The following is a 23,107-nucleotide window of genomic DNA, read 5'->3' on the forward strand; positions in this document are numbered from 1 at the left end:
AAGTGAGAAAACATATTAAAATGAGCAGTGTTTACTTTTAAAAATCGAATGCTATTTGGATATTGTGGCAGGCACTGGAGAGTCGATGACAGACAAGGCAGAGATCTTGCTGTCATGGAATGTGAAATCTAAAGGAAGACAAACATATAAACTATAATTATCAAAATGGGTGGTAAGTGCTGTGATTAACATTTTGTGAGGGCAGGGACCATATCTGTCTCCTGTATCCCTATTATTTACTATAGTAACTAAAACAGAGGAGACACTAAATATTTTGAATTAATGAATAAAAAAAGAAATGTATCCAGCCTAGAATAATCAAGGAAGAGTAACTGCAGGGGTTGACTTTCATGTTGTTAATTTGTATTTATTGGAAACCAAATAATCAGTATTTTAAGCCCAGAACATTGAAAATAATAATCATAGGACTTTCCCTCTAGAAATTCTCCATCTAATATCAGTAGAATGGAGGCTGAGGGATGTGAATGAAACAATAATTCAAATTCAGTGGCATGCAGGTATTCAATAGTAAAAGTATACACAAGCCATGAGGATTACTCACGGGAAGGTGTGCCTCCACTCTACTTCTAGTGCTAGTGACCTTGACATGTCTCTGCATTCCCTCTTTATGACCAGTTTCCATGTCTTCAAAGTGAGAGGCTTAGTCTGATGAACTCGGAGACTTCTCTGGCCTCATCAGGCTTTAGCCTATATACGTTCTAGTTATTCAGAAATAATACACAGGCACAAATTGGGGCTAGGGGATGAGAGGCAGTGGCCTAATCTACCACCACCATGCTGGCTGGACCTCATAAGTTGAGTACATTAAAAGTACTCATCTGTGCTAGAACAGCAAGTTTATCTGTACAAATAAAAGTTTTTTCTTACCATTCCTGTAATGGATATTGTTTGGGGGATGGGAGAAAGGGAGGCGAGGAAAATAGTGAGCAAATTCTCCAATGTAGGAGCTCAGTTTGGTGTACATTTTCATCTCCATGATAAGACACTGAACTATACTTCTTCTGGGTCCCCTTTAGCTCATCAAAAACCCACCCTTATAGATTTCTGTGGGGGAAGAAACAAAGATCTTTTCTAAGGTCTTCCATCCCATATTTCAAATATCCTTGTGGAGCCCTAAAAACAGTAAGTTAAAATGGCACTGAGTGCTGTTACCTCCCTTTTTTCTGCCAGAAGACTAGGAATGATAGCAAGAAGGAGCACACACATTGAGAATGATTAGATAAAAACCATCTTCTACCTTAAATTTCTCTGTGGGGAGAGAAGCAATATAGATCACCTCTTAGAAGGGGTTGCCCTACTTGCCTGAGCCAACTCACATGTGAACACCAGTGGTCTTTTTCAGTGGTCTTTTTCTGTGACCTAGGAGGGGGGAAATAAGAGGTTCAGTTCAATCCCTGGATTTTTAAATTCAGTACAAACCCACTAAAGCACAATCTTTTTTTCTGGAGTCTGCCATAAAATTTTGGAGAAGTAAGTAAGTTGGAGATTTAGTTTGAAGTACAGCTAGTCACCTGGCAGAGAAAAACCTTAAAGGCACACTAAATGATGAGACCAGTCAGCTCTCAAATCTAATACAATCCTATGTTATTAATTTATTTATTAACTAATTCCTTCAGCCATTTGCTCACTTACTGTGTTTGACATTGTAATTGGGCCTGGAAAAGATAGATGAAGGACACATAATTCCTGCCTTCAAGAAGCTCATAGTTGATTGATACAAGTAGCTAACCTGCACTTGGCATTGTTCAAATCATCACAACAATCCTGGGATATAGGTATTATTCTTACTATAACCATTATACAGATGGGACATAATTGAATCCAGGGAGATTTAACTATTCTTCTTAGGTCATACAGCAAGGCATTGGCAGAGCTGGGATTTGAACCTGGGTAGTCTAGCTGCAGAGTGCTCTCAACCACATGACTAGAAACAGGAAATGTAGACATGTGTGAAATCCTATAATGTGGTGCATCATGGATTTAAGAGTGTGGGCTCTGGAATTATGCTGTGAAGTTTTGAATGCTGGTTTTACCACTTATTAACTTCCTGACCTTTGGCAAGACATTTCTCTGTTCATTTTTCTCTTGTGCTATTTGGAGATAATAAGAGGATCTACTTCATGAGCTACTGTGAGATTGAAATGAGAAAATGCACGTGACCTCCTTAGCAGAGCACCTGACATGTAAAAACTATGTAATAAATATTAGATATTACTATCAATAATAGTGATAGAGTTAGTGCAAGAGAGCCACATGGCAAGAAGAAGAGGCCATTTCTGCTTGACATATCAGAGAAAGCAGTTTGGAACTAGACCACAGACATGGCCCCCATCTCATTCTACTATACCACATTATGTTTCCTAAATAATTCTTTAAGGAGAGCCCATGCAAAAATCATAGTAGTCATTAAGAGGCATGGAAATATGACTTATACAGGGAAGTATAATAATTAAATAAGTATAATAATTAGTCATTAGGTGTAATGAAAATATGGCCAGAAAACAATAACAAAATAATATGTAATGCATTTTTTAAGTACACAGTGATGACTAAAGCCTTCATATTTACCTAAGTTACTAGATGGATTTGATCAGAGGAAATTTAGGTGAGCTTTGCTGAGTATGAATATTTCTTCTTTGTGAATGACTATCTTTTATCCTTAGAACATCAGACCAAAAGAAATTGTGACATCCTTAAAATCTTCTCTGGATGACTTTATTTAAGGATGACCCTGCAGGGTCAAAATGAATGAGGAAACAACCATTTTCCCAGACCGGAGGCAGCAGTGTTGTTAAACATTCATCCAAGGAGCCTCAAGTCTCTCATTTATGAAACCTAGTACATGATCTCCAGAGAAATCATTGTAGCCATAAAATGTAAAGCCTGGCAGTTGGGGGTGGGGAGAAAAGACTCTATAGTCATCTGATCAACCTATTCTTATCTCAGATGAAGAGATGGGTCTAGAGAGGCTAAGTGGCCTAGAACTCTAACCATTTTTTTTTCTTATTTCTATTTCATAACCCTTTGAGCAGATATTAAAATATGAATTCTTCCCTCGATATTTTTCATTCCTCGTTCCCATTAAAAAGGTATCATAGAAACTTAGGAAACACATAACTTAGAAAACACAAATTTCAGAGTACTTGGAAGGAAAAGATCAACTTTATACGGACCTAATGTTCACTACAACTTTGTTGAAGTGAATGGTTGCTTTCTAGATATGGAAAGAATACCTTTCTATCCTTTTGTCTACACGCTATAAATATGCATGTGACTCAATTTTTTTTAATAACTTCCATATCTACCATTTCATTTTATCCTCACAGCATCCGAGGAAATAATTAAGTAAAGCACTATCATTTTAATTGAACAAATGAGGAAACTGAAGTCAAATAAAGTTAAGCAAGGAATTTGCTCTTCAAGTAAATGGAAGCCAGTTCTAAACAAACCCTCAAAGCTGCTTTCTGACTTAGATCCCTGTTTCTTTTCCTTCCTTCTCCTTAATTTTGTATGGTAATGTATCAGAAATATTGTCACATCTAATTTACAAGCTTCCCTGAGGGTTACATGATATGCAAGGATATTTGAATTACAATTCTTCTAGATTATTGAATTAGAGGAAAAGAATTTGACATGCTTAGTGCATAAGCACTTGATGTCTAGAGATATTCTTTAGGAATATCTCTATTCAATTTAGGAGACTGATTTTTTTTGTTGTGTTTTTCTTTTATTTTTAAACTATTACAACATGATTCTGATTTTGCTGCCTTTTCTTTTCCTTACTTAAATGTTTTGTGCCAAAGCTTCTTAGATTTTGTTTAATTTAAGAAAATGATTTCAGAAGATTTGGAATCCTCTTTTCTCTATTTTGTTAGTGACAAAATGGTTTATATAACAAATATGTTGAATAATAGTTCCTCCAAAATAATATCATTTTCAGAACCTTCCTAAAATGTTCATTGTGAACAACAGAAGATGATAATGGAATATGTATAGATATTCATCTTTCTGACATTCTGGAATTTTTTCTTTGGGCTGGTAAAATTTTGTAAACCTCAGTTGAATGAATGGTTAGAATAATAATGCGTACTCCTGAGAGGATAAAATGTAACATGGCCATGTCCATAAGATGACATTTTAGTAGCCCGGGGAAAATTGTTTTTTTGCATCTTTCTCAAATTTGAATCATTTAATTCTTTTGGGTGACCTTGGGGGTCACCTAATGTATCTATAGAAAATTAAAAGAAATTAGTAAGCATATTTCCCTCCCAAAGAGAGATTCTGATGGATGTTGATTTGAGTGAGTGCCCTTAAATCTCAGTGTGTCCCTTTTCACCATACACAGATATTTGAATACTTAAAATATGTAAAACCATGCTATATTCAAAGAACTATCCTTTTCCAATTAATTTTAAGTTTGATGAGAGGGATATAAGCATATAAATTAGATAAACTAAAAAGTATAAGATATTATTATAAATGTAAACAAGCTATAAATAAATTTGAAATTACTTACAAGGGATCAGTAAATCATTACTGATAACAATTAAAATTACTGATAACAATTAAAACAACTAACATTACTGATAACAATTAAAATTGTTATCATTATTAACAATTATCAGTGAAAGCTTATTTGCACTTGTGAATTATTTCCTACTGTGAAGAATAAATGCATTTATTTTACTAATACTTTTACCAATTCTGATTGGAGGGAACAGATAAGAAAATGGGAAAAGGAACTAAAATTTATTTTAAAACTCTTACACAACATGATTTAAATAGACTCCCTATTCTTCATTCTCCCCACAATATACTTCTCACTATTTTATAGATTAGGAAACAGAGGATCAGAGACTGAGTTGCCCAAGGCTAACAGTAAGAATATAAGATGTCTAAGTTTTGAGCTCAAATCCATTTGCTTCCAAAGCTAATAAACTTTCCTTTACGGTACATTTCCTCCTATTCTGCTATGGATTCATCCCAACCCATAGGTGAACAAAATATTCAGCAGTAATAGGTGTCATGTAGGGAATTTTGTATCAGTATCTCAATATACCGAGTTGTGAGAATGAGTGCTGAGCTATGAGATGTAATGCTAAAATGCATTTTTAGAGCTGTGACAGAGAGAGTCTTAAATACAGCTTAGGGAGTTTGCTTGTCACTATGTAACACTGGAGACAATGTTGATTGTGACACTGGGGAAGAGTGGAGTATTTGCTAGTGGCATCTAGTGGGTACAGGTCAGGCTGAATATACAGCAACATATAGGACAGCCCTCACAATAAATAATTATCTGTTCAGAAATGTCAATAGTGCTGAGGTTGAGAAACCTTAATGTAGACAATGGGAATCCATTAAGGTATTTTAAGATTTTACATATCCTTTTTTTATTATTATTTTAGAGAGAGAGAGAGAGAGAGAGAACAAGGAGGAGAGGAGGCAGAGGGAAAGAGAGAATCTTAAGCAGGCTCCATGTTCAGCGCAGAGCCTGACGCGGGGCTTGATGCCACAACTATGAGATCATGACCTGAGCTGGAATCAAGAGTATGATGCTCAACTAACTGAGCCACCCAGGTGCACCTACATATGCTTTAAAAAGATTACTCTGCATCAAAGTTTAGGGAAAACTGGAGAGAGGGAGTGGCTAGAGATGAGCAAGACAATTAACGGATCTACAAAGGCATTAAGAGCAGTGACCACCAGATGAACGATAGACTGGGAGATACTGCACAGGAGAAATTAAAATTGTGATGATCAACTTATTCCTTTCTTTCTCCCTCTGAAGCCCTACTTCACATCCGTGGATCAATTCCAGGGTTTTAGCCTGAGTGAGTAGAAAGATGAGAGTACCATGAATTTAAAGATGGACTCTAAGTGGAAATTCAACACAGCTGTATGCTGGTCATTATTTTTTATGGGAAAGGTTAACTAATGTCTGTTTTTGAATGTATTTGGTTGGTGATGTCAATAAAAAATCAGAATGTCTGAGATGTCTTGTAGATATTTGGGAATACAGGTTGATTTTAAAAACGATGTTACTTAGAGCTCTAGATTTGGCAGCCCTCTAGGTACAAATGACACTAGGGTCAGGGGTGAGAAAGGAAATCCTGGCTAGAGTCAAGAAAAAAAGGGGAAGAAAGCTGAAAGCCAAACTACACTCAGAACCTCTATAATTATTTTCCAGAAAGATGAAGTTTAGGATACTAAGAGATCATGAACAGTTTTAGCCTCATTAAGGGCTGAAGCTGGATGGCCACAGACTGAAACATATATAACAGGTTGCATAGGAGGAAGTTTGGAGTTGAAGGGAAGGAGAAAGATGGAGAAATGTGAAAACCAAAGGAAGTGATAGTGTAAGAATACACCTAGTTCTCTTCTACCCACTGACAGATAGCTAAGTATATATATATTCAGAATGGATTCTAAAGGTTTATAATTGAGAAAATATAACATCAATTAAAAAAATAAACTCCTACAATTTGGTTTGTATGTCTATCACTTTCGACCTCTAAATGAAATCAGATTTTGATACATACCAAAACCATGAATTGTGCCTACCTAGTCTACTATTTCCTAGCCTAGGCTAGGAATTGGGACAAGTTCAAAAGTTGTATTGGAATGGATTTTCCTGGGCCTCCCTGAAGAATGGTTTGTGGCGGCACCTGGGTGGCTCAGTCGGTAAGTGTCCGACTTTGGCTCAGGTCATAATCTCACAGTTCATGGGTTTGAGCCCCACTTCGGGCTCTGTACTGACAGCTCAGAGCCCGGAGCCTGCTTTGGATTCTGTGTTCCTCTCTCTCTGCTCCTTCCCGACTTGTGCTCTGTCTCTCTCTCTCTTTAAAAAATAAACATTAAAAAAAATTTTTTTTTTTTTAAAGAATGGTTTGTGTATCTAGGTAGGACCTGAAGAACTGAATGTCGAAACATTTCCAGGTGATTCTGATGAATGTATTCCTCAAAATAAATTTTGAGAAACCCTGGGAATAGAACCCAGGGGATAGTTCACTCTCCTATTTCAAAGATCAGGCTTAAGCTAAATAACTTACTGAAGGTGACAGAGCTGCTGAAAGGAATTGTTGGTGTTGCGAGGAACTCCCCCAAGTTGGACACCAAAGCTTCTTCATTAGACAGCCTGAATGTCTTCCATAGTGGTAAACTGGGGATCTGATCTGTTCTAACCCATTAGTATGTGTCATCGGGGACTCAGACATTGCCTTCATGGTCATTAAAGCCAATCTGTAAATAGATGCTCAGATATGTCTGAAATGTGTGATGTACCATGATAAGGTTCTGACAATATCTAGGACATTTCTGGCACCTCAGTCTCATCCTCAGACCCGTCTTGGTGTGTTTTTGTAATATCTCTTTCCTTTCCTGGATAAAAGCTTTTCTCTTTGGGAACCAAATGTCACCTGGAGACAGGATAGGTCTAAAGAACAGGCTTTTGCTGCTGCTGGAAAAATTTAAAGGTAACTTCTTTTCAAGGTCAAATTGTTTCACCTTACTGTCTGTTTTACCCTCTAGGAGAATATGTTGTAATGACCACTCATTTCCACCTGAAGAGAAAGATTGGCTATTTCGTTATTCAAACATACCTGCCATGCATAATGACGGTTATTCTCTCCCAAGTCTCTTTCTGGCTCAACAGAGAGTCTGTACCAGCAAGGACTGTCTTTGGTGAGTGCCGATTAACATTTGCATGCCGATTAACATGGAGGGCAAGTTATATCATATTGGTGACGTTGCTGATGGAATGAAAAAGTAATTATACATTAAAATCTGAAGTTAGCACAATAGAAAGGTTCAAAGAGTTACCATTCTCATTATGGTATGATTTTTAAAAACTTTTTTTTTTTTTCAACTTTTTTTTTTTTTTTTTTTTTAATTTATTTTTGGGACAGAGAGAGACAGAGCATGAACGGGGGAGGGGCAGAGAGAGAGGGAGACACAGAATCAGAAACAGGCTCCAGGCTCCGAGCCATCAGCCCAGAGCCCGACGCTGGGCTCGAACTCACGGACCGCGAGATCGTGACCTGGCTGAAGTCGGACGCTTAACCGACTGCGCCACCCAGGCGCCCCAAAAACTTTTTATCTACATAGCAAAAGTTGTTTCTAGTGCATGTAGTTAGATGGAACTAACGAACATTTGATGTGATGTTTTGGGAGAGTTGAGGAATGAAGCAAACATAAAATACATGGTGATAGATGAAAAACAAATATTAATATTGAAATCATATATTTAGAATGTATAATCATGTATCAGTGTATTTTTGGAGAATCTGAGAAAATATCAGCAGAATTACTTCCTTACATATATGAAGGCAAGGATTCTTTAGGTAGGGAGAGCTCATGAATGACCATCATCAGTATATGAATACCTCATTTTACCTCATGTGTGTGCTTCTGAAGACTTCCAAATACACTTTTGTTTTTTCCTATCAAGATGTTTTAAATGCTCTATATGTTATGAGTTAAGGAAATCTAATTGCAATATTGTTTAAATTGTAACAAACTTTTTACTTATTGGAAAAATCACCCCCTAACTTATAATTTTAGAAGCTTGTATTTCATATAAAGAGGGATTTCCTGCCTGTATTGTAGTACACTATATTAATTTTACTTTTAAGACTGATGAAAACAAAATATTCCATTACAAAAAATGAATTCATTGATTGATTCATACATTGATTCAGCGAACATTTCTTTGAAACCTACTGTGAGCTCCTACTATGTTGTAGGCATAGAATGCTACAGTGAACCAAACATAAACCGCTCCCCTTATGAAGATTATATTCTGGAGCTTAAAATTTGAGTCACATTGAAAATCATAGATAATATTTATTGAATGTTCTTATATCAGGTTATATTATATAAACCTATATTCTCTTATTTAATGCTAAAAAATTCTATGTACTGTTATTATCCCTGTGTTATAGAAGAGAAAGCTAAAGAATAAGAAATTGGGTAACCTGCCCAAGAATAGCACCTTCTGAAGCTATTAGGTGAAGGTGTCTGTAGTAAGACCCAGACTCTCTCTTCGCTGTAGAGTTGGTGCCCTTAATGACCATTCCAAACCAAAATCAATATGCTATATAGATGCAATGATGAGACATGAAATCAGGTGGTTGTGGGATTCATTTGGAAATAACAATCACATATTTATTGGTGAAATGTGAAATTATCAAGGTTTATTCTAAAACATCAACTAGGCACATGCTATATTTAAGCCTCTTTACCAGAGAATAAAAAAACTTAAGAAGCTTATAATCTAAATTGAGGATTATTCATGTGCCGAGATCCCTATGGCATCAATCTTCAATAACAGGCAAGGCATGAAAAATCTGTTATCTCATGAAAAAAACAAGACTTTGCTACGAGTGCCCAGGAAAGAGTCTTTTCTTTTGAACTTAGCAAAGTGCTTCCAGGTTGGAAATGACCAAATCTTTGCTCTGAGTGTAGTCTAGGAACATAGCTGTATTAAGGTCTGGGATGGGGGCGCCTGGGTGGTTCAGTTGGTTGAGCATCTGACTCTTCGTTTCAGCTCAAGTCGTAATCTTGAAGTTTGTGGGCTCGAGCCCGGAGCCCCCACGTCGGGCTCTGTGTTGACAGTGCAGAGCCTGCTTAGGGTTCTCTCTCTCCCCCTTTTGCCACCTGCCCCCACATCTCTAAAAATAAATAAATAAACATTAAAAAAGATCCCAGATGATTCAAGCTACAGAGCACAAGAGTAGCTCATTTTAAATTCTTTCTTTAATTACCATTTGTTAATATTAACTAGTGTTGAAGCCACTTACTAGAACTGAGGATTGAACTCTTGTCAAGGTGCTTACTTCTATATGTATATTTAATTTGAGCCCTTTATTCACTGGAAATTGAAAAAAAGAGGGAGTAGAGAAAATATTTTAATATTTGTGTTTATTTTTGTAGAATGAACCCAGAAGTGCAGTGAAAAGTTATTTTTATTTATTTATTTATTTTTTTAATGCTCACTCTCCCTCCTTCTCACCCTAATAAATTCTATCCTCCTTTTTGGACATTCTCTAAAGCATTTTGGAATCTTTTATAAGTCAAAACCCTTGCTCTTCACATTTCCAACAATGTGATATCTCAGCCAACTCATGCCCTTCTGGTGAACATAACTACGTATTTGTAAACTCAGCTGTGGCAAGTATTTCTGTGTATCAAGTCATATATTTGTAACATTTTAAGTTCAATACAATCACTAGTACAATTTCTCAAGACCTTTAGCCTTTTAACATTTACTTAGTACACATGTTTCCATTGTTTTTAGTCTCAATTCAGCACATTCCTCTGTGCTGTGTCAGATGCCTGACAGGGTCACGGATATTTAAAGAAAAAAATATACAAAGGAAAAAGAAAAAAAAAAGTTGTTCTTTCTAACAGGTTAGTTTAAGGTTGAAGAATGCAGCAAAGCCAAAAAGCCTGTTTCATGTCTTAAGACATCATTTTGATGGTCCATGCTGTCATTTAGAGGCAGTGTGGTCCTGTAATTTTGTTGCCACATAGATCCAAGTTTTAGATCCAATCTTCATTTTTCAAAGATTCAGTTGCCTGTAAAATGAGAGTACAATTAATGTAAAATAGTGCTTTTTAAAATATTGAGAAAAATAAAATATATGCATTGTCAGATTGAGTTCTTGGAACTTTTAATAGGTGCTCAACACAGTTTTTTTTCCTTTCTCTGCCCCTGTAGCAAGTGTTGGAAGACCACACACACACACACACACACACACACACACACACACCTCTGTTTATGCTAGTCTTCACTCTTAATTTACCGATACATTTAGTTTAAGAACACCCATTCCCAAATTATTTCTGACAGTTGTCTACATGAACCAAAATTAAAAAAAAAAAAAAAATGAAATTCACTGCAGCAGAGATTTACTAACAAGGACCAAAGTTGTCAATAATAATAGTCATTGGGGCACCTGGGTGGCTCAGTCGGTTAAGGATCTGGCTTCAGCTCAAGTCATGATCTAGCGGTTCATGAGTTCAAGTCCCATGTCAGGCTCTGTGCTGACAGCTCAGAGCCTGGAGCATGCTTTGGATTCTGTGTCTCCCTCTCTTGGCCCTCCCTCTACTCATGCTTTCTGTCTCTCAAAAATAAATAAGCATTAAAATTAAAAAAAAAAAAAAGTTCAGGATTGTGAGGCAGTTTTCCCAAGGTCATTCAACAATTACAGAGTTGGGATTTGAACTGGGTTTTCAGTTTCTCAAATACTGACATTTAATTCCTTTGCTTTTAGCTCAAGTTAATATTGATATGTAAATTTAAGAACTGTTTACCGGCCAATATTTCTTAAACCATTTGTTGGTTATATAATACAGATAATTCCCCAGAACTTTCTGTAACACCTCCAAAATTTAGAGTAAGTCTACTCACTATATCTGTGACCATGTATCAAAAAATATGATTTAATAAAAGTCTCAATGTTTCTTTTTAATCTTATCACTCCCTAACATAGTTACAAAGATCATTTACCTTAAAATTCATGGAAAACTAGGAAATATTGGATGGCTTTAAGCAGCTTAGAAAAATTAGTCACCTACCAGCTGTGTGACACTGCTGATTCTCTAAATATTAATCCAAAAGGGTAATCATAGATATGAGTTTTAGACATGAGATGACAGTATCTTCCATGGAAATAATTTACCATCTTTAAAATTCTTTTACCCATTATTACATTTAATCCTCAAGTAATCTTGTGGAAAATTGTACAGAAGTTTCTCTGATAATTTTACAATTATAGATAGTTGAGAGAATGAAATCTAAATCACCCCTTTTACAGATGTGGAGACTGAGGTCCCTACAAGTAAATTTGCCTACTTGAGGCCATAGAGCTAGTAAGTGGTAAGGTTGGGACTAGTCACTGGAAGAGGTTAGAAGTCTTTCCATCCCATGCAGCCTGAGCCACCCCTATGGGACTACTGTGAGTTTTTTAATACATTTTCAAATGGCTTAAGAGGTACGTTACAATGCTTCTGTTATAGGGTTTTGCATATAGTAGGTTGATTGTATCAATTTATTAAATGAACATTGATGGATATCATTCACATACCAACTCATAATTGTCTAAATAAGCTAAAAACAACTGGCTTGAAAACTGCTTTGAATATAGGTAGCATTAATCACTAGGAATGGATTCACAGAATCAGGCAAATGAGGCAGCATTAACAAAAAAAAGGGGAAAGATTGTGGACATTTGAATCAGACAAACTTGTGTTCATATTTTTGTCTTGCCACTTCTGAGCTGTATAACCTCAAGCAAATGACATACAACTTATTTCAGGAATTTCTTCAAAAGAGGAGCTGTTTTATTTTATTATATTAATGTTTATTTATTTATTTTTGAGAGAGTGAGTGGGGAAGGGGCAGAGAGAAAGGGAGACAGAGAGAATCCCAAGTAGATTCCACACTGTAAGCACAGAGCCCAATGCAGAGCTTGAAATCACGAACTGTTTGATCATGACCTGAACCAAAATCAAGAGTAGGAGGCTCAACCAACTGAGCTACCCAGGTGCCCCAAAGAGGAGCTATTTTAGAATTAGGGGGAAAATAGTATAAAAGCAGAAAAGTTAACAATGTAGCAAAATATTATCCTAAAATAATTCAATTATCTATCAATTATTGATTAACAAGAAGCTACTAGCTTCTTGGTTTATACATTTAGGATATGCAGATAGAATATTAAACAGAGATGAGGATACAACAATTTCTTGTGGATCAGAGACAATGAAGATCTATGCTTTCTGTTTGAAAGCGTTGGGGACAGTGAGACAGTATTGTTTCCTTCCCTGCCAGGACACCTTGTTCAAGGTGCCCGTTTAAGGGAATTCATGATTTTATTAACAGCTTCTCAGTAGCAGAGCAGTTTATCTCTCCAAGAGATCCCCCTCAATACTGCCATACCATGAACTATACACTACACTGGGGTTGTATTAAAACTCATTTATCCCAAACCAACATGGGATGATTAAAAAACAACAACAACAACCCACTGTATCTATGGCACTGTTGGTTACCTTTTGCACAAGTAGGTTGGCCTCCAGTGATCAAATTTTGCAGTATGAACCTACAAATTCACTTAATTTGTCTCTTTACAGGGGTAACAACTGTGCTCACCATGACAACTTTGAGTATCAGTGCCAGAAATTCTCTTCCGAAGGTGGCTTATGCAACTGCTATGGATTGGTTCATTGCTGTGTGCTATGCCTTTGTGTTCTCAGCTCTGATCGAGTTTGCCACAGTAAATTATTTCACCAAGAGAGGTTATGCATGGGATGGCAAAAGTGTGGTTCCAGAAAAGGTAAATGCTTTAAGATCCTGTGTAATGCATCACTGGTATGTCTTCTTAGCCCTGTGAGATGGCATGTTCAGACTTTGGGAAATGGCTGAAGAATGCAGAGACAGGGTGATGAGGATTCTTTGTTTCTTATATCATCAATGACTATGTGCTATGGTAATTTTGGTAGTGCTAAAGAGAGGGGTTGTTTGAGTGGGCAGATGGGCAGAGCAGAGTAGAGTAAGGAGATCATAGAGAGATGAAGGAGAACATTTCTACTCAAGTATGCTTTCCTGTGCCTTCCATCGATTTGAGAACAGCTTTAATCAACCTGACATTAGGAGCAAATAAAGCTATGCCATTATAATTTTTAGAATTTGAAAATCATAGCCTTTTGGTCGTTTTCTGAGCCTAATCACCTTGGTCATAAATATTATGACTATAATGCCTCAGTGGAATTGAGTTTGTGAGATGGATTATCTCCAATTTTCAGTAAAGCAAGGGGCAATAAATATATTTCTTTCCCCAAATTAGAGTTTTGCTTTAAGGATCATAGACAGAAATCACAGAAAAATTCTTCTTTGTAGAAAATTATCAAGTACAGCTCATTACTGTTTTTCTAAATTAGAACCTATTCTAGAGTGTATTTTAAAGCACATGAAAGGAGGATATTTCTACTTCTGTGGCTTGAAAGTAAAGTATGTCAAAATGCAGGTGAACCTTCAGATGGTAGAAAGAAGGTCAAAGTCAGAGACACAGAGATTGTAAGACATCTAGAAGTAATTTAGAAGAATTCACTCTATAGTAGTTTTCCCAAAATTCTGTTCCTCAGAGTACTAATCTCATGAGATAGTCCCTAAAAATAAAGTTGTGTGGTTGAATATACTTATATAATGGTGTATACTATATCACAGAGTCAGAATAAATTCAAGAATCTGAAAGGGTCTATAGTAAAGAAATTAATGGTGTTTTCCTCATAGCTCTACAGGTGTACTAGAAAAAGGAATGCTTTGTGGTGGAAACATCTACCGTATTTAAATGAATTTATAGTGTTACTGATTATAAGATGAGTCATTAATATATGCATATGAAAGAAAATATACCGCCAAGTAAAAGCCCTTTTAGATCTACCCCAGATGAATCAGCTGAACACCCCCATGCTCTCCTACACAGGTAAAAGCGAAGGAAGGCTCTGTGTAGAATGCATTGTGGCAGCCAACAGTACCTGAACCACACCCTCAAAATTTGCCTTCCCTTGAAACATGCTTGGCAAGTATTAAAAAAAAAATCTCTGAATTTTCAAACCAAGAACCTTGGCTCGGGTTCAGTAGAGAGAGGAGATAAGACAAAGGGATTGTGTTTACTAGTTGGAGAGAGGAATGAAAAGAGTAAAGACAGAGTAATTGTCAAATACTTTAGCCACTGATGGCTTCCATTTGTCCTAGAAAAGAAGAACAGCCCAAAGGAGAGAGAGCCAAACATAGAGATGGGTAATCATAAGACACTACCAGTCATAAGACATAGCCCAGAGTCATAGATGTGAACAATTTTTAAATGCACATCTTAGAATCACTGGAATAGTCTACTAAAGTTCTTCAGAATTAATGATATGCAAACGTGGGTGATATGCAACTGAAGTGATGTGCAAACATTGGAAAAAATTGCTTTTCTGTCTTAATACTTTGCTGCATGAGAGCAGTGTCTTTCTGATTCTGGCTCATCAGTATTGGTTGTTAGTGATTTGTTACATGAATTTGGTCTGGAAAACATAGAATTTAGGTTGCCGCATTGGTTGAGCTCACAGGTAAGTTTATATTTATCTCTGTCTGATGCTGTATTAGGTTTCCAAGTCCTGTGTCTTAATGAAAATATTCTAATCTCTATCAGTCTATAGTCTATGTTATTCAGTATACAAATGTAGATATAGGTATAGTCATTTCTTACCTATATATATATACACACACATATATATTTATCAGCGAGTCATCTATATCTATCATCCTAAGAAGAAAGACAATATTTTCTGTAAATTATCTATGCCTCTGTAAAAATCTTCCCCAGGGATTTGACAGTTTGATTTGCTTATTATAGGGAGTGTGATCACAATGTGACCCAGGTCTCATTTTGACATTCAGAGAGGATGAATAAAATATTTTTTATATGACCAGATGAGTGTATTCTATGATCAGGAGAGTTAAATTTCAGTCTCTAACATGATATAACTTGAAAATAAAAAGAAAATTTCCATTAAGTCATCACATTATCAAGTCAACATTCAGTAGCCGGCTTAAGATCCATTCTCATATACTAAATTGCTGAAAGAAACACCAGCTTCTTAGAGAATATGGGGAGCTTAACGTTCTTAAAAATTAAAAAAAAAATGTTAAGTGCTCTTTCCTGATAAGCCAACCAGATATTTCTCAATATGTTATTCAACTTGATGTTGCAAATAAAAGCACTTAACTTGATAAATTTTAGTATTCTAGTGCTGGAGTACTATAATAATTTGGCACTGGGAGAAATGAAATCTATTAATAATATAAACTCTCCTCCAAGAATTATTCTTGTTGCTGATTACCCATTTCAGCTTATCTAATAGGGTGTCTGTCATTCAACAAATTTTGGTTAGATTGGAACCCATTGCCTCTCTTCAACATCAGAGTACATATACATTTTATCTAAAGGACATGCATGCTTGTATTCTGTAATATTAGAATTCTTATTTTTTAAGAAATGGACTATTACAAGTTCAGTTTGGCTGTTTAACTGTGTTGAAACAAACCATATCTTTTTTTTATTCTAGTACGGTGACAAAAAATGTTACATTACTTCAGGCCTACGACATAGTGATTCAGCAACTCTACACCTTAATGCTATGCTCACCACATGTGTAGCTACCACGTCACCATACAATGCCATTATCATACCATTCACTATATTCCCTATGCTGTGCGTTTATTCTCATGACTCATTCCATAACTAGAAGCCTGTATCTCCCACTCCCCTTTCCCCATTTTGCCTTCCCCCCTCTGTATTTGCCTACCCTGCTCTGTATTTGTGGGTCTGTTTCTGCTTTGTGTTTATTTATTCATTTGTTTTGGTTTTTTGGATTCCACATATAAGTGAAATCATGTGGTATTTGTCTTTCTCTGTGTAACTTACTAAACCATATCTATTTTTGACCTGTAGTCATTTTGACAGTGAAAGAGAGAATTACTTTTACTTGCCTCAGTTTTGTACAAATAATTATGGAACTTTCTGTCATTCTTCATAAAGCTTAACCAAATCTGTCTTCACTATAAAATAGTACAGTTAGAGTGAGTGGCCTTACTTTTTATGATGTAATACTAGAAAAAAACAATTTCTGGGCTTTCTGTTGTTGTCTTAATGTAATGTTTACAGATTTGAAGGAGGGGAAAAGGTAGCAGAGACATCACAGGGCTGGATAATAAAGAAATTAACCTGTTAAAATTAACTAGTATTTCTTGCGAAGAGCATCAGGTCTTTTGGTAGTAAAATTTTATTCTGATTCAATAATAAAAATGTGGATTATTCAGAGAACATTGAGTCTGGTTGGCTAAGTTTAGCTGTTCATCAGTATTCTCTATACCTTTTTGGAACATCAGTAACCAGACTCCACTTCTGGTTTTCTGATTCAAAATATGAGATTGTGCCCAAGATATTTGCCTTTTAAAAATGTTTAACTAGTGATTTAGTGTGCACAAAAGAATGAGAACTACTCTTCTTAACTACTGCTATCCAACAGAAACATGTGAGCCACAAATGTGAATGATGTATATAATTTAAAATTTTCTATTAGCTTTTTTCAAAAGTACAAATCAGGGAAATTAATTTTTTTTTGTTTTCTTTTTCAAGTTTTGATTTAATTTCCAGTTAGTTAACATATAGTGTAATATTAGTTTTAGGTGCAGAATTTAGTGATTTAGTAATATGCTTTTACCAATATATCCAAAATAGCATCTTTATAATGTGTAAACAATAAAAATCATTATTAAAGAGATATATTGCATTCTTTTCCTTTTTTATACTAGGCCTTCAAAATCCTGTGCGCATTTTTATACTTATACACATCTCAGAGTAGCGATGTTTCTTTTTTTTTTTTTTAACGTTTATTTTTTTTTGAGACAGAGAGAGACAGAGCATGAACGGGGGAGGGGCAGAGAGAGAGGGAGACACAGAATCTGAAACAGGCTCCAGGCTCTGAGCTGTCAGCACAGAGACCGACGCGGGGCTCGAACTCACGGAGTGCAAGATCATGACCTGAGCCGAAGTCAGCTGCTCAACCGACTGAGCCACCCAGGCGCCCCCAGAGTAGCGATGTTTCAAGTGTTCAATAGTCACAAGTGGCTAATGACAGTATATCAGACCACATAGCTGTGAACAATGATCCACTTCATTTTTTGGAAATGTCTATATGATAGAAACCCCAAGAAATGCTGCAGTTGTGCAGGTAACATTGACAAGCCGCTGACATTGAACAAGAAATTGGCTTCAAGATACCCTGAATAACTGTTTTATCATTTGCCCACTTGCAACCTGGGGAGAAGGAGCAAATAGTTGTCTCAGCAACTCATCGCTGCAAAACAAACCACTTCAAAACTTAGTGACCTACAGCAACCTCCAGGCATGTGGGGCTGGGAGCAACCTGGTGGTACTTCTATTAGGATATGGGCTCACCAACATGGTTGCAGTAAACTGGAGACTCCATCAGGAGCAGAGGATCCACAATGGCCTCTCACTCGTCTGGAGCCTGACACTGGGACTGGGCTTCTCACTGTACATGGTCTCTGGTCACTCAGTTTTCTAGTCCAAGCTAATTCATGAGGCAGTAATGTTTTCAGAGGGTAAATGCTGAGGCTGCAAAGCTTCTTGAGGATAGGCTCCTAACATGGCATCACATCACTCTACCTCTTGATAGGGAAGCCTGGAAAATACTGTGTCTGCATTTTTCCCCCAGCTTTATTGAGATATGTGACACATGATATTGTGTAAGTTTGAGGTATACCATGTAGTCGATATGATTGATGATACATTCATATATTATGAAGTCATTACTACCCTACCCTACCCTACTACTGTCTCCATCCCATCACAAAGTTACCATTTCTTTTTTCTTTTTTTTTTTTTGTGGTGAGAACATTTAAGACTTAGCCTTAGCAACATTCAAGTATATGATATGTATTTAGTATATCATAGTATATGATATGTATAAGTATATGTATGTCTCTAGGTATAGTCACCATCCTGTACAGTAGATGCCCAAACTTGTCAATCTTATAACTGGGCATTTGTGTCTGCATTTTTAATTTGTCTCAATAAAGCAGGTATACATTCCATTTCTTACATGTTAATCAAAGTATAGATTTTGCTCAGCAACTTATAAACTTCCTTCCCACAGTTTACTGAACAAAATGCTTTTACTCTTTCCTTCGACAGCCAAAGAAAGTGAAGGATCCTCTCATTAAGAAAAACAACACTTATGCTCCAACAGCAACCAGCTATACCCCGAATTTGGCCAGGGGTGACCCCGGCTTAGCCACGATTGCTAAAAGTGCAACCATAGAACCCAAAGAAGTCAAGCCGGAAACAAAACCACCAGAACCCAAGAAAACCTTTAACAGTGTCAGCAAAATTGACCGACTGTCAAGAATAGCCTTCCCGCTGCTATTCGGAATCTTTAACTTGGTCTACTGGGCTACATATTTAAACAGAGAGCCTCAGCTGAAAGCCCCCACCCCACATCAATAAGTCCTTCTATTCACATTCCGTTGTTCAGTCTTCTGCACTGGGAATTGCTTTCTGTTCTCAACGCGGTGATTCCCATCTGCTTTCTTGCCTCTGTCTTAAAGAATTTGAAGGTTTCCTTATTTCCATAATTCATACGAGAACAACAGACCCCTGTCCAGCAGTCCAGAGCAAAGCAGAACATACAGCTGAGAGACAGGATTCTGAGAGAGGAAGCGAGAGAGAAAAATCACGACAGAAGGAGACAGAATGAAACAGAGAGGAAAGGTGGGGAAGGAGGTCCAAGCTATGAGGGAAAGTAGAAGGAAAATAAAACTTAAGTCTGTAACTCCAGGTCATTTGTAGATATTTATTTCCAAATATTCTAAAAAAAAGATACTGTATATGTCAAAAATATTTTTATGTGGAGGTGTTTCAAAGAATACATTATAAATGTTTAATGACAACAATTTTAAAAATCTATGTCTTTATTGCACAAACTACAGTGTGCTTACATTTTGTTTTGTTTTTTGAACGGATGTATAGCTTTAACACTTTGTTTCCAAAGCTAAAGATCCCAATTTTTTTCCTCCTTTTAAAAATGGCTAGTGCATTATATTGCTGTTAAATGCTATTTTAGAATCCATGGAGATTGCATAAGCAAACGTACAGTTCCTTAAGCATTTAATCCAAAAAAGAGAAATGCTTTAAATAGGCTACTTCATCATCATCTGAGCTTTTACCACTTGCTTCGATGAGAAATCATTTTAACAGAGACATACACTCAATAAAAACTAAAAAAAAAATATTAATAAAAATGAAATAAAACAATTAAAAATATTCCCTTTGCCACCTTGTCTATATCCAGATAGCACATGGGTCCAATAATCACTTGATACTCATTATGAAGATGTTTTTAGAGAGGCAAACCTATTTTGCAAGCTCTAGAATTGTTGAATGTATTATTTTATATAACAGTACATTAAAAGCTTTAGATTGAAATTTATGATTAGTAAACAAATATAGACTATATAAACAAATTATATATGTAAATATACAGCATGAGATTGTACATTTTTTACTTTTTTAAAGTTGTGTTCTTAAAATATTGTGTAGGACTCACCGCTCTTAGCTGTTAGAATGTTGTTAAGTGCTATATGGAAATACCTTTAGAGCCTGCATTAAAAACAGAACAGCCTGTGGGAATCAGATGGAATTTAAAATATAAAGTCTACTTATGTAGAGAAAGCTTGTAATTTCGAACTATTATCTGGGATACAGTAGTAAATCAGCTGCTATCTGCTCAAGTCATGCCACATTTCCCTATTTTAGGCTCTTATAAAATAGAAAGAAAATGGAAAAGCATTAGTTGGAGCTAGAAGATCAACTGTATATTATCACTATATTTGCTGATACCAATTATTTCAATAAGTGTTGTACCATATGTAGCATTAAATATAAAAATACATGAAAGAATGTACAGGAAATAGCTTTTATTGAGTAACATTATTACATTTCATTTATACTGTAGCAATATATTTGTAGGTATACTATGTAAGGGCTTTAACTATAGGAGGTCCATTAATACTCCCTATAAAAATTCTGGTCTGTTTCATTACTTCCCAGAAGTTTTAGAGATGAATATTTATGCAGAAGGTATTTTTGAAGTCTCCTTTTGTCTAACAGAATTTCAGAGATGTTTAAAATTAGCATCCAGAATCCACAGGTCATAGTCTAACCACACTTAAAATGCTATGACATATAAACCTATCAGCATAATTGCCAAATAAGTCCATTGGGATCCATATCCAACTTTTGAGCAATGTTTCTTTCAAAAAGCTGCTATCCAATGATGTAGGAAAAAACACAGTTTGTGTTTTCCTAAGCAAACTCTGGTTTTCTTTTTAAATGTGCTTTATTGTTTGATTTGGTCCTGCCGAAATTCAATGAGCTAGGCCAATAAAGACTGAACCAAGGACGTTTCATCCTCTGGTATCATGTGTAGATATCATGTATAGAAAATAAAAAAAAAATATATATATATGGCTCTAACATCCGTGTTGCTGTTTATATCTGTTATTTTTCGGCGTTAATGTGTTTATTAAGAGCATTTTATCTTCCAGACTCCTCACGCCTAACATTTGGTCTGTATTTTACTCATTAGATGTGAATATTTCTTATTAGTCTGCTTTCTGCTATGCAATGATTGCATTTCTATCATTTCTTAGTTTGTTAGTGTGTGTGGATAGTATTCTATTGTATAAATTGACTGCACAATTTATCAAAGATAAATTATTCTATGTAGCTTTTCTACAGTGCTTTGCTAAACCATGTAATACTAGTTAAGTCTTCCTTGAAAATAAAGATACACTCTTATAGAGGACAGTTCCTGTTTATTCCCAGGAACATTTTTTAAAAGATGACGCTGAATGTTTATTGCACCTCAGTGCAGTGAAGTGGCAATAAAACCTAACATGAATCGAGGTTGTTTATGGCAGATGCATGTATTGCTTTACAGAGTTTAGCAAAAGCTCTTAATTTTATGTCATACTGTATTCTATTATAACAATAAAGCTAACATTATTCAATAACAAAATGGAATGCTTGACTCTCTTTTCATATTATCAATAGGACCTACCAATGACTCGTTTTAAACATTTTCACATAGGACACCTAAAAGTGCCAAGTGCTAGCAAGAATCTCGGGTACAGAGAAGAATTTTGAACATGTATAAATAGTATGACTCTAAACTGTGGTTTTAATTGAATCACTTTTACAAAGAGGAGTTATGAAACACCCGGTATCTGATGCTGCCAGTAGCACGTCAACTTAAAATTTATAAAACATAAATAGAACAGAATCAAAACGCTGAACTGATAATGCAGTATCGACTGTCAATACAGCACATTTGTTTTCTGATCTACTTCGTAGAGACTGGTTTCATTTTTGGAGGGAGGAATCTGAGCACTGTATTTTAAGTCTCCCCTGGAGCTATAACATTCCTCAATGTTTCTATAACCACAAAGTCAGATTAAAGTACAAAATACTTATAACTACTTGAAAGACAATAGAAAAATTATTTCAGTGTAAGGCATAAAACTGTGCTTGGCTTCCACAGATAAGACTATGTGAGGCACAATCTTTCTGTGTCAGATGGTGGCCAGGCAAAAACAAAATAAATTGTATTTTTACAAATAATCTTCCTATAAAATGATTCAGGGTTTAGCAAAATTAATCATTTAAAAATCCTCCAAATTACTTATTCAATCCAAATATACTAGGAAAATTATTACATTCATTGATTTATTGGCTCTCACAAAAATGAATGTAGTGAATGATGATAATTTTGGCTATCAAAATATATGCATGTCAGGGCTCACCATAATAATTATCTAAGGTATCAAAATAAGAATGAAATTTGGCATGGTAGTTGGCCATCTGTTTGAATTTCATTATATCTGTTTGTTAATACCTTCTGTTGGAGTTTTCTAAAATCTATCCAACTCTGATGACCAACAAGAACAATCATCTGACTCATTACATTATAACCACATTTCAGTCAAATAAACTCCAAATGTTAATTTAATTAAACTAAGTTCTCTAACATTTGCTGCATCTCTAACCTGTGTTAAGTATTGTGCTACATGATAGGATGGAGACATCAATATTTCATGGCCTTTTTCCTTTAGGAAATCGAAATTATGATAGGGGAGGAAGAGAATCAGGTGAAAATAATAATATAAATACTGTAAGAAAAGTAGAGGAAGCTAAGAGACAAACGGCAGGGCTAATTTGGCACTCTTCATAAGGTACATAGTTTTATCTAGAGGAACTAATAATATCCAAGATAAAACTTAAAATGTCAGAGGAATTGAAGTGGTCCTGGACAGTTTGTCAGTGGACTGGGGGTATAATGCCAACACTATGCGTTGTTAGCCATTTAACCACCATCTAACATTTGAGACCTCTTACAAACCTTCAGAAACTGTGGTAGGTACTGAGATTACAGAAATGAAGATGACTGTGTGATC

The 23,107-nt window shown here is 35.8% G+C and overlaps 1 protein-coding gene across 3 annotated transcripts in view; it reads left to right on the forward strand.

The window, feature by feature from the left end:
- GABRA1 (gamma-aminobutyric acid type A receptor subunit alpha1) overlaps window positions 1-21,672 on the forward strand; it is a 61,044-nt gene extending 39,372 nt beyond the window's left edge. For all 3 annotated transcript variants that reach the window (XM_019450230.2, XM_019450228.2, XM_019450229.2), the window contains 3 exons: window positions 7,549-7,701; window positions 13,153-13,355; window positions 18,789-21,672. In XM_019450230.2, the coding sequence (XP_019305775.1) occupies window positions 7,549-7,701; window positions 13,153-13,355; window positions 18,789-19,100 (668 nt within the window). In that variant the 3' untranslated portion in view covers window positions 19,101-21,672. The remainder of the gene's footprint in view (window positions 1-7,548; window positions 7,702-13,152; window positions 13,356-18,788) is intronic.
- The last annotated feature ends 1,435 nt before the right edge of the window (window positions 21,673-23,107 follow it).

This window comes from Panthera pardus, unplaced genomic scaffold (assembly GCF_024362965.1).
Source record: "Panthera pardus isolate Hobbes unplaced genomic scaffold, ASM2436296v1 HiC_scaffold_2, whole genome shotgun sequence".
In the NCBI taxonomy this organism is placed as follows: Eukaryota; Metazoa; Chordata; class Mammalia; order Carnivora; family Felidae; genus Panthera; species Panthera pardus.